The 12,487-nt window shown below is 32.9% G+C and overlaps 1 protein-coding gene across 1 annotated transcript; it reads right to left on the bottom strand.

Moving 5' to 3' along the window:
- Positions 1–3,092: 3,092 nt before the first annotated feature.
- On the bottom strand, positions 3,093–9,273 carry LOC122609941 (cellulose synthase-like protein D2). The gene is made up of 4 exons (XM_043782895.1): positions 9,049–9,273; positions 7,066–7,999; positions 5,345–6,152; positions 3,093–5,000 (listed from the first exon to the last, which is right to left on the bottom strand). The coding sequence occupies exons 2-4, from the start codon at positions 7,932–7,934 to the stop codon at positions 3,249–3,251; spliced, it is 3,429 nt and encodes a 1,142-aa protein (XP_043638830.1). The 5' UTR covers positions 7,935–7,999; positions 9,049–9,273; the 3' UTR covers positions 3,093–3,248.
- Between the last annotated feature and the right edge of the window lie 3,214 nt (positions 9,274–12,487).

Raw genomic sequence — 12,487 nt, 5'->3', positions numbered from 1 at the left:
GATATTCGTACTATAATTTCTGATAAATCTACCACATTATGCAAGTTATACAGTTGTCTGTACAAACCACTAATTCACAGTTATGAAAAATTATCAAAAGTAATGGTAAAAGCTAGTATCAAACTGTTCTAAAAATGAGTGAATTCCATAAAATATGGAGTGTACATGTTTTACTATTTGTTTCACATTGATATTGTACTTTTATAAGGTCTAGACCAGTCTCAACTTGTTAATTAATTAGTCATTAAGTCTAAAAATAGGTGAATTTCATAGTGTATATATGTACTTTTCCTATACATTAATCATGTTTAAATATGTACCATGCTATATTGCTATTCATGTCATCAAATTGACTTGTTAATTAATCGGTCATTAGATCACCCAATAACTTACAATAACTTTAACTTGAATAATCCGTTCAGTATTAGATAACAATGACTAACTAAGATTATAGAGACATAAACATGTAGAGATTAAGAGAGTATTCTTATATTATTGATATCTCTAGCACTAATACAATGCTTCTAATACAATGCCACTATTTCGGCGTCCAATACCCATGACAAATAATTTTTCCCAGTAATATCTAGTGCCACAAACTCAAGCTTTGCAAGATTTAACATAATTAACTATATTGAATAAACACACATTGATTAATATAAAGGGATAATGACACCGGAGTGTAGCCAACTATAACCAAAATGTTATATAATGTAGTGACCTACTCAACAGGCTATGTTATGTATCAATCTTTGTTTTTTGAGCTATGTGATGTATGCTACCGTTAACTTCCAAGCTATGTGATGTATGTTACCCTAATATAATAAATCTTGTTAGCATCATAGATACTGTCAACACGTTTGACACAAGCAGAACACAAAAAAATAGTAACTGACCATACTAGAACAAATTATATTCTATTTTAACAGCGAAGAATAGAAACCACGTTTTATCTTTATAGTTTTTAAAGTTTTCATACTGTTAACTTATCTTTGACCTTATACGTACATCATTATTATTTGCACATTTAGTTACATGTTTGATGCGTACATATGTATGTCTCATTTTATTAACCGTACAAGAAGTCATCACAGATTTATTTTAACAATAGTTATATACACACATTAATAATTCTATACAATAATTTATGCACTACTAAACTACGTACAACATAAAATATATTAGCATCATAAATAAGTGAGACTATTTTTAAACTATATGAATTTACAAGTGTATAAAACTGAAAGTATTTGATAGTCGTTTCATATACCTACCAAATTAATCAAAATATATATATATATATATATATATATATATATATATGTCAAGAGAATAACAAAAGAAAAACACATGATTAATATATAAGAAAATGATATTGATTTTGAAAAAACCAAATTAGTCATTACGTAGCAAAGCAAAATACATGCACAGATTGACATCAAATGTTAAGTAAATTTTACACCGATTTAGTCTAAATTTATATTTATATCTATATATTTATTAAAACAATAGTAATCCTAACATTTTAAAACCCTCCTCAATATAAAACTATTTTTAAAATTTGCCACATAAGTTTTTATCCTATGTGTCATTATCACATTTAACTTTTTTGATCTTGGATTCATTTAATCAAATCGTATATTATCAAAATCGTTTCATTATAGGAATTTAAATATTTCTAACTAGATAATGATATCACAATTTGATTCATTGAATTTACGGGTTATGCGGGTTCATTTCTTTCACGGGTAGCAATTGTTTTAATAAAAACATGGGTTATAATTACAATTATTCCTGATCAAATACGATATTTAGAGCAAATATGTAGCCACAAGATACTGTCCATCTCATTTAAACTAATTTTCACTATCCAAGTAGCACAACACCATTAGGTTTCTAAATATGTTCAACTAAGTTTAATTTTTTTTTGGTATTTAAATGTTGAACATTATATATATTACTGATTTCAATGTTATTATTAAAGCTTTTTAAAAAAACAAATTTAATATCCGCACATCGTACGGGTAAAAAACCTTGTTATATATATATATATATATATATAGGGTAACACTCCAGTGAGAACAGTCTTAAAATAAGAACGGTGAGAACACTTAAAAAACATCATTTTGATGCATTAAAAGTCCATAAAACTAACATAGTGCATAACTAATTATCATTATTTAAGTGTTTAACAACACATTAATCCGTCAAAATCGAAAAAATCACATTTTTTGGTGGATGCATTCTTTTGAAGAATATACATCCAAGATGAATGTACAAAACAAAAAACATGACAATCATACAAATTTGAGGTTTTTCAAACTTTGAGGCCTAAAGTCTTGTAGACCATCAGTTTTACCATATCAAAAATATAAAACGCCACTAACAATAACAAATTATAAAAAGCAAACAAAGGTTTATTTGGTCTGTTGTATTCATTACTCATGACTCTAAATTAGGCCATATGAAATGAAAATGACTGAGCCATGCAGCAGGCCAGCAGCCATGGCACTTCCGTATAAGTTAAAAATCTTTTAAACTCGATTAAACTTTGAAGTTTCAGAACATGAACTACTTATCAGAGAATTTGGCAATCACCATTCATTAACGTCCATGTGGTTGATGTTTGGGTTCACTTCGTTGGTAACCAATGTATAAAGCTATTGTTCTTACGAATTGTAATTGTCTTTTACTATTTATTTGAGTTCTCTATCGAGTTATTCAATGTTCATCACTATCATTTTCGGTTAGTAACCATAGCCTTTGGTGCCTCCGACCGGCAAGAGCTCTTGATGAACATATGTAAAGAACTTTCTATAGAGTTTTTATAAATATATAATAAAATAATCACAACACGAAGTTGGGAAATTATAATAAAATAGCTTAAAAGACATGCAAAAAAGAATCATATGAAATTATAAATATATGCGGCCTTATAGGGACCATGTCTTGTTATTGAGCTATAGAATCAATTTTGAGCTTAGCCTAATGTTATTGAGTTGGGCTTGAGCTCAAGGTAAAGTCGGCCTGTTTGCAAAAAAAAAAAATGGAGATTTATAAGAAAACAGCATAAACCCGCAAAGTCAGCAAAGTAAAACAATAAAGGAAATTAACAACTCTTTTGCATCAATGTCTATCAAGAGTACAAAGAAATGAAGAAATATCTGTAGAGATCCCTAAACCCACCATAAAACTCAACAGTACAAACAAAGAATATACCATCCTAATTCACAAATCTAACAATTATATCAAGGAAACTGGAAACGACCTCCAATTTCATTTGCACCATCAGGTGGATTAATAGCAACCCATAGAAGCGAGATTGTAATTGCAATCAACCCTGACCAAACGAAAACAATCGTGGGTGTCCTCCCTCTTCTGCCCATGAGCCCCTTTGCAAAAGGATACAAATGAGCCAAAACCCAAAAGCTAAAAAACACCCCTCCCAAAAGGCGACTCCACTGTGGTACAGCACTATATATTGTTCTGCTCACCCCGACTGCTATAGCAATTAGATTGGTCATCATAATCACAATTGGTGGTATCATCAAAGACGACCATTTGATGATATACAGATCCGCGAATTCATCGTCGTTATCGTCACCACCTGATTTTGATGTTAGAGTAAACGAGATCTCGATTCCTGCAACCACTTTTAAAAGACCTTGAAGTACAGCAGCAAGATGGGCACTGGTACCTCCAATGAGCCAAAACTGTTCATTTCTCCACCATTCTTCTAGCTCAATACCAGACCATTTGATCTCCAGGACAGCCAGCATGCAGAGTGATACGGTAATGGCCAGAAGGTAGACGAGGAATGTCACATCCAGACTCTGAACAATGAATTGACCCGAGAAAAGAGAAAGAGCGGGAAGAAAGCAGTAAACAATTAGGAAGATGGATGTGAATGGGTAGATGCCAACATTCAGGTATGCAACTCTTTGAAGGAACTTCATTTTTGAACTAGCTAAAAGGGCGTTGTTTTTCGAGAAAAATATTTCAACAGAGCCAGTGGCCCACCGAAGCACCTGGTGGAGCCGGTCAGTAAGATTAATCGGGGCGCTTCCACGGAAGGCATCTCTTTTAGTAACACAATAAATCGATCTCCATCCCCTGTTATGCATACGGTATCCCGTTACCACATCTTCCGTTACAGATCCATAAATCCAACCAACTCTATTTCCCCATTCGGTTTTGTCTTCGTACCAACATGAGATTACACTAATTGCTTCAGCAACAGTAGATGCATCAAGAAGCTCTCTAGGAATCGTGAGTGCCCCGGGAGGTCGACCATTTTTAACAGCAGGGTGGTCAGCAAGGGGCCTCCCTTGAAACTCTGCCAACGGGATTGTATCTATCAATAAGCTTGAATTTCCAAACTTTTTCGGGAATAAAGAAAGATTCATGTCTTCCTCTTCCGAATCCCCCATTCTTAAAGCTCGGTTTTCATCAGTTGCAGAAGCAACAGAGTTTTTCTTGCGCTTACCAAAACAACAACTGCAAAAACCTGAATGGTCTTTGGACCGAGGGGGGTCAAACCCGTAAAGTGCAGTTCTGCGAAATAATGTTCCAGTTCCAACATACACTGGACCTTGAAGACCATCAAGAGCTCGCATATTTCCGTCAAAGAAAACCGTGTTGTGATTGGCGTAACGATCAGAAGGGTCAATTCCTTCGAACCTCTGTGGAAACTGAACGTAACAGATCCGATCTCCACCTCGGTCCATCATGAAGCACATTCCTTCTCGTATAGCTTCGGAGTTGTATATATAATGGTCACAGTCAAGGTTTAGCATGAACGGGCCATTAGACATGATGGCCGAGGCTCTAACAAGAGCATTCATGGCACCAGCCTTCTTGTTATGATCATAACCAGGACGTTTTTCACGAGAAACATATACCAGAAGGGGAAGTCGAATATCAACTTCAGTAAAATCAAACGGGCTTTCTTCATCATCTGTCCCGTTTAATGGATCATCACTGGGTGGCTTCAGCATTACCTGGATTTTACATCAAAAAAAAATAATAAGCCACCCATTTGAAACATAAATGGACAATTTCAACCTAATTATGAATCATGGGTATACATAATCCTAATTTGAGTTATACTTGGCCTCCAAAAAGCCAGATATGTAGAATGTAAAATTTGGATATAATAGAAGAAGGATCAGGTCAAATGGGAATCGCCAAAATGTATTCAAAATACATATACCTCCTGAATATTTTATTTCATATATTAAAGTTGATTGAAATAATATTGTATCTAAGCCAATTTCAAGAAAATACAAGAAAAAGTCTTTGTCTGAAATGTATTCAAACCCGAAAGCAATTTGTAAACAGATACCTGTATGATGCCTGCATGATCACCTTTCGAGTGTTCTGGAGATGGTATCATCCATGTACCGGGCCAATGGGTTGCATCTGCCATCCATGTTGCTTTAGGGATCTTCACAGGTTGCAAAAGTTCATCACCAGCAGTTTCTTTTTGAAGCTTCATGGCTTTAATTTCTTCTCTAGCATTATAAGCATCAGAACGTCTCCTAATAGAATCAGGAAGCCCATTGATGCGGACCTTAAACTCATCGTACTCACGTTTTACTCTCCTGCGATCCTTAACAAAGTCCTGCCTCACCTTATTTTTATAAGGATCTTTTTTCAAACTGAAATAAGACTCTGGGTTTCTCGGCTCAATAGTATGTTTCCGGCAAAACGGCACCCATATATTGGCAAAACTAGCAGCCTCTGCCATAGCTTCGAAAGTTAAAAGAGAGCCACCATCATCAGATACATAACAAGATAGCTTATCCACAGGGTAATCAACAGCAAGAATAGACAAAATAGTGTTTGCCGTAACAAGAGGTGGTTCTTTTTCTGGGTCAGCAGTAGAAACAAACACATCCACCCCGGGAAGATCAGATTTTCCTGACGGGTTTTCAGGACTCGGTGTTTCAAACTTTTCTTTCAAAACGTTGAGATCGGTAGCACGGTTAACAGGTGCAAGTTTAGGAAGTTGATCGAGAATCCACGAGAATGCAAACCAGATTTCACAAATAATCGACATGAACCAGAGCCATATTGCATCTTCATTAGGGTTAGTAATTCTCCAATGCAGAAATAAGCCAAGAACCACCAACCGGATCAAAGCTAGGAGCCTGTATACACAACATAGCATTAGAACTGGAGTCAGTCGTAAAAAGTTATGAGACATTGTTGTACAAGATCATCATAACACATTTATGAATGGAAAAATGAAAGCTGTTTTAGTAGACTCGTGGCTTAAAAGACACGTTATATTCAACCAGATGTATTCAAATTACCCATCAAATAATTACATGGCAACATAGGAAAACTTTAGGGACTAAAATCAACATCATCAATTCTTAACTAATGAGAAATGACAATCGGCAGCTTAAGTGATATACGACTGAAAACTCTATACGTTTAACACTTGTGAGACACTGGAAGCAAAGCAAGCAAAGATAGTAGTATGTTACTCTAGTAGATGTAGCAAATTTGACCAATGGGTGGATTTGGGCTTTTTTTTATCTTTGATAAACCAAAGTGCCTAACAGGTCCCAAAAAAAACACAGCACTTTTAGGAGACAGACAAGATGAACCAAACAAGTCATAAATCACGCAATGTGTATCTTTTATGCATACAAAAAAACTTCCTAAATCATTTTGTAAAAAATATTTAATTACTTTTGAATTTTGATATAATATCAGTCGACACACAAGAAAACTATAAATATTTGGACAAAAAATGATGTGGGTCCATCCCCTCTTTTGGACCTGAATAAATAACTGTGTTTTGACCTGCCCCTTTTGCTATCTAGAAATGTAAGTGAGCTATAAAAGAGTCTTGCCTAACATGCCTACTATGAATCACCTTAAATATTAGATAATACATTTACAGAATAATTGTGATTATGGAAGATAAATACTCCACAACGCACAGAGAAACAAGCAAATTGCACCAAACAATGTAAAACAGATATTGAAACAACAAGTCCATAATGCAGTTCATAGCAGAATAATGTAAGATTAGATCATCGGTATACATACCGATAAGGACTTATAATAGCAGCTGGAATCTTGAGTTTGCGAGTAAGAGGTCGCCACGGCTTGTTAAGAAGCTCTAGTTGTTCAGCACCTGTTACCCCATCACTATCCTTACTTAATCCGTCATCTTTTGGCCAAAATGCATTGCCATAACCGTATGTCCCAGTAGTCTCGAACAGCCAACGGTTATGATCAAACTCACCTGTCTGACTCCTTACCAAAGCTGACTTATTTGTTGTCTTCATTAAAGACAACCTCCTCTCCATTTTTGAGGACCCCCTCCTCTCCATTTTGGAATTCAGAACGTTTGATGGAAGAGATAAAAGCTGTCGAGGATCAGCACTGTTCATATCAAGATCTGTCTGCTTATACGGATCTTTACAGCCCGGACAAATCCCGTCACCAGTTCTCACAGCATCAACATAGCAATCTCGACATATTTTAAAACCACATTCACACGGAAGGATATCATTACCCCTCTCGTCACTCATAACAATTCCATCACATCCAGGTATCTGACAAGAAGACCCTTTTGCACCAGCCATTTGAGGATGACTAGTTTCAGAATCAATCACTTTGTCCATCAAGTGCGCACGTGTTACACTATTAAACCCACCAGTAAAAAGTGAATTCGAAACATATTGCTCTTCAACTCTTTGCGAAATCGAAGGATCCATGGGTTGATTATCAGGTGTAGGAGGCAGATGTACAGTATAGTTCATATACTCTCCACTTCCAATTTCACTATCAAGATCCTCTCTTGAATAGTTAACATAACGTCCCGAAGAAGTCCTCCTAGCAAAAGTCACTTGTGAAGGAATCGCACCCCTTCCCTGTTGCAGTTCTAATGCTTTCGGCGATCTTGATGACATCTTTCACTCAACTTTGTGAAACAAAATTTTGTACCCTAATTATTCCAAGAACTTATCGAGATCACCTAAAAAATATATTTAAAAAAGACCAACATAAAAACCAGAAATATTCTTAAACAAAACCATGTTCTGATCACATACATATTTATATACATGTGACATATACTCACACAATCCTCATGTCTTGATTCAAAAAATGTGACAAAAAATGCATGAAAAATCCTTATATATATATGTCATCATCTACATGTTTAACTCAAAAGTAAAAAACATATATAGATCTTTAAAAAAAAAGCAACAAAGTAAGGCATATAAAGCACATTTAGCAGTTCAAAAACATATAAATATATATATATAGATAGATAGATAGATAGTAATAATACCTACTTTGATATATAGATATATGATAATCTCAAGCAAAATCCATGTAGATGAAACTCAAAATCCAAGCAGGGAAAAGCAGATGAACAAAACACACAGACTACTTCTTCATATATACCAGTAGATACACACTAGGAAAATATATATACTATTATTATTATTTTAATATTATTATTAATAAAAACAAAGAAGCCGCGCTTCCTATACAGCGTGTTTGAAGAATTCAAACCAAACCACTAAGCTGAAACAATAACATTTGGACACCTTCTATTTTACAACTGTAATAATTTTTACTTAATTAAATATATATATATATTATTTTAACTTTTTCATTCTTTTAATTAAATAACCAGATCAACACATAAGGTTTAAAAATTCAATGAAAGTGATATATAGCAAGTATAATAAGACACCATAAACTCAATTACATATAATACAAATACATACATATCTGTGTCTATAGATAGATATATAGAATATAGATATTAAGTAGGCCTGGTCAAAGAATAGCCGGCACCGGCACTCCATTTGTTAGAAAATATCTATATATATATAATTTTGTACATGTGACAAACATAGTTTTGTGCGTGTGCAAATCATAATTTTCAAATCGTGTTCTGTTGAAAATCGGCATTTTCAAAATGATATATAAACCCTAAAAAAACAGTACGGACAATAGAAAGTGAGAGGGAGAGATTTTAGGGGGGAAGAAATAAAAGAAAAAGAAATATACCTGAATTAATAAAAAAAAATTATTATTATCTATTGTAAAGAAAAGGTAAAGGATAATGATGTTGTTGTCTAGACACTAATATGAGCTTAGGACGAACCGCCGGAAGCAGGAATCATTACAGATATGTATTGTTTGTTTTGTTGTGTTTTGCCGGAACTTCAAACAAGCTCCGAATTAAGCGTTTGTATGTGTGTGTCTTGTGTCTCTGTGTGTGTGAGAGAGAGAATATAGTGTGAAATTAAAAAGAGGAGACGCTTGTAGAGTAAGAAAATTGGTGAAAATGGGGAGGGGTAATTGTGGAATTTCTCGGCATAGGATGATTAGAGGCCCTACCTTTTGTTTGCTTTTCTCACGCGGATTTTAAATTTTTTTTTTTTTAATGTATGCTATGTATATGGGTATATATTTTTTTCGATTTCAATTCAATTCAAATGCAGATCTGAATATAAAATAGAAATATTTGTCATTTATTATACTTTGGATAAGCTCATAATTACAAAACATATATTCATTTATGATAAGTATGTTGGGGAATTAAGTGTTAATTCAAACAATAGATTTTTTGTTTTAATGAACTAATCTTCATATTTGGATTTAATCAAATAGTTATAGTTGATCTAACTTTACCCATAAAGTTGGATCAACTTTAGAAAATCCTAATCCGTTATCATGAAGGTTACGATTTCATATATGTTATCATCAAGGTTACGGTTGTATGTAAAGCTTACATATTAGTTGTAGTTACGGTACAATTTGAATTTAATTCAATGGTCAAGATTAAAATTTGTTATTTAAACTTTGACCATTGGATTAAATGATTAAAGTTGACTCAAAAGAAATAGACAATGTTTTTGATCATTGTTATTATAAATTTGTACTTTAGTCTAATAAATTGAGTCTGTTTTGGTCAAACTAAAAAGAAATAAAAAGTACAACTAAATTTTTTTAAATGTTCCATGTTTTAAATCAAATCAGTATTTTAACAACCATTTTAAACAAAGAGGCAAATTTGCCGAATTAATGGAGCGACTGAGGGAGAAATCCACATGACAAACAAGAATGATTGTAACTTCATTTTCCTCATCCATTAAGCTCCAAAACTGTCGTTCGTTCAAAAACACATAATAGTATAATACCAATGAAATGAAATAGTTATAAACTAGTAAACTACTCTACTACTTAGTATTCTAGTACGCTTCAGGCTAGCTTGTGTTTTTTTTTTTTTGAACGACATTAGAATTTTGTTAAAAAAAATAATGCTAGTAAGAAACTAGCTAATACAAGGATAAAGATACACGGTCCATTCTTAAACTAGAGACTCAAATCCTAAATATAACTACAAGAGAGACTACACTTAGAATAACTTCAACTACCAGAATAAAAAAAATATCATAATTAGACGTAAAAAGAATGACACCTCATGGACTAATCCAACCACTTGTTGCAAAATGCCACAATGATCACCTATATCTCTATATTATTTTTTTTTAGAACAGCGAAGGGCCGAATCACGGATATCCGGATCGAATACCGTGGGCCTACCCAATCCCCTTCCCCCGCTTGCCCCACCTGGTAAATTCAAATCGTTCCGTCAAAAAAACCTGGCCAGCCACAACGCTCGAGATGGGATTCGAACTTGTGACCCTCGCTCCAATTTCCGGGTGTCCTACCACTCCGCTAGCAAGTGAAGGACTATATCTTTATGTTATTATTTTATTTATACTATTAATGATTATATTTATAATTACATATCCGTTTTAAAAAGTTACAACATGTAAGATACTCATATTGCTCCCACTTATGTACATCATTTATCATTTACTTTTTAAGATATAAACACTAACCCTTTTTACATCAATATTTTTTAAATTAATTACCTACATCACTCAACGCTAACACCGTCGTCGTCACCATCAGTCCAACCACCGCCACTGCGGCGTTGCCACCACCGCTGTCATCATTGTCGTATTGCACGCACATCTTCTAGTAAATAGTAATCCTAAATAACACCACTATGGATTAATTTATAGAGTATTTATTTAACAACAAAACTTAATTTTAATCTACTATATATCACATATTTTAATCTAGTCTTGTGTTTAGAGTTAAACTTAAGGCCTCCCATTTGAAAAAACATAAAAGTCCTGAAGTTTTGAGCTGTTGCTAGAGGTTTAACTGGTGCTATGATTTTTATTTTAACCATTTTTACACAAAATTTTACTTTAAAGATTTTACGGGGCTTTTAAGAGTTTTTTTTAGGCTGGGGCTTTTTATCTCAAATACATATCCATACAGGACTATCATTTTTAATTTGAATTATTTATTAAAACTTGAAATTTGTAAATTCCCATAAGCCCCAAAAATCCCTTACCAAATAGACACAAAGTTTCTTACTAAATGGGTTAACCTAACATTAATAATAATGCTACTAACTAATTATGAGATTGATTATTATTAAGGATATATATATATATATATAGAAACACATATAACTTAAGTGAAAAACTCATCATATAATATATTTTAATATTTTTTTATAATTAATAAATGATGGGGTTCCCATGATTTTTATGAAATAAAAAAACAAGATATGAGAGGTTTTTCACCCAACTTGGGTGTGAAACAACCTTACCTTCACTTCCCCCTTACATATATTCTTAATCTTGAGAACTTTTATTTCCAAAACCTTCAAAATAGTTTTTTGTGTGCATGTGAATAAATTTGTTTATGTTTCCGTTGAACGAATGCCTATATATAAGATTTTGGAAAAAAATAATATATTTTATAATTTACATTTTTATAACGTTTCATATATTAATATATTTTAAAAACATATGATCTAATACATATGTAAAGAGTTCTTATAGTGCTTATAAATTTTTTATAGAAATAAAGCTTGAGTTTACAAACCTATTTATTCCATACTATTATGACGTATAACTTTGTCAGTTTTGTCTATATTGTTGTCAGTTTTTATTTTTTTACTAGGTGCTTGCATATTTTCAAAACTAAATCCGTCACGTAATATTTAGGTCATTTCGCATACTTTCAATGAGAAAAAAAACTTTGTTTAAGGATTAATTACACGTACTTTCCCTCTTATACATAGTTACTCTTTATACTCAAAATATAGATGTGTATTACAAATGAACTTTTTAATTTTGTCTATAATTGACCAAATATTTAAATAATATTTATATATGTTTCTCTCTCCTATTCATATCTTCAAAATTGATTTTCTCTCATCAACATAAACCCAGATTCATTCACAAGTTTTTACACATATATCAATCATTAACTAGGAGTATATACATATCTTCAAAATATAATGAGTTTGGTAATTTCATGTCCTATTTTGAGTCTTTGTCAAATGGGCAGCGACGGCTAAATCAAACATGATGTGTTCAAAAGGACAAATTCAATTTGGTACAGAAAACAA

The sequence above is a fragment of the Erigeron canadensis genome, chromosome 8 (genome assembly GCF_010389155.1).
Source record: "Erigeron canadensis isolate Cc75 chromosome 8, C_canadensis_v1, whole genome shotgun sequence".
Classification (NCBI taxonomy): Eukaryota; Viridiplantae; Streptophyta; class Magnoliopsida; order Asterales; family Asteraceae; genus Erigeron; species Erigeron canadensis.
The sequence above is the reverse complement of the archived record's forward strand: the minus strand, read 5'-3'. Positions and strand labels throughout refer to the sequence as shown.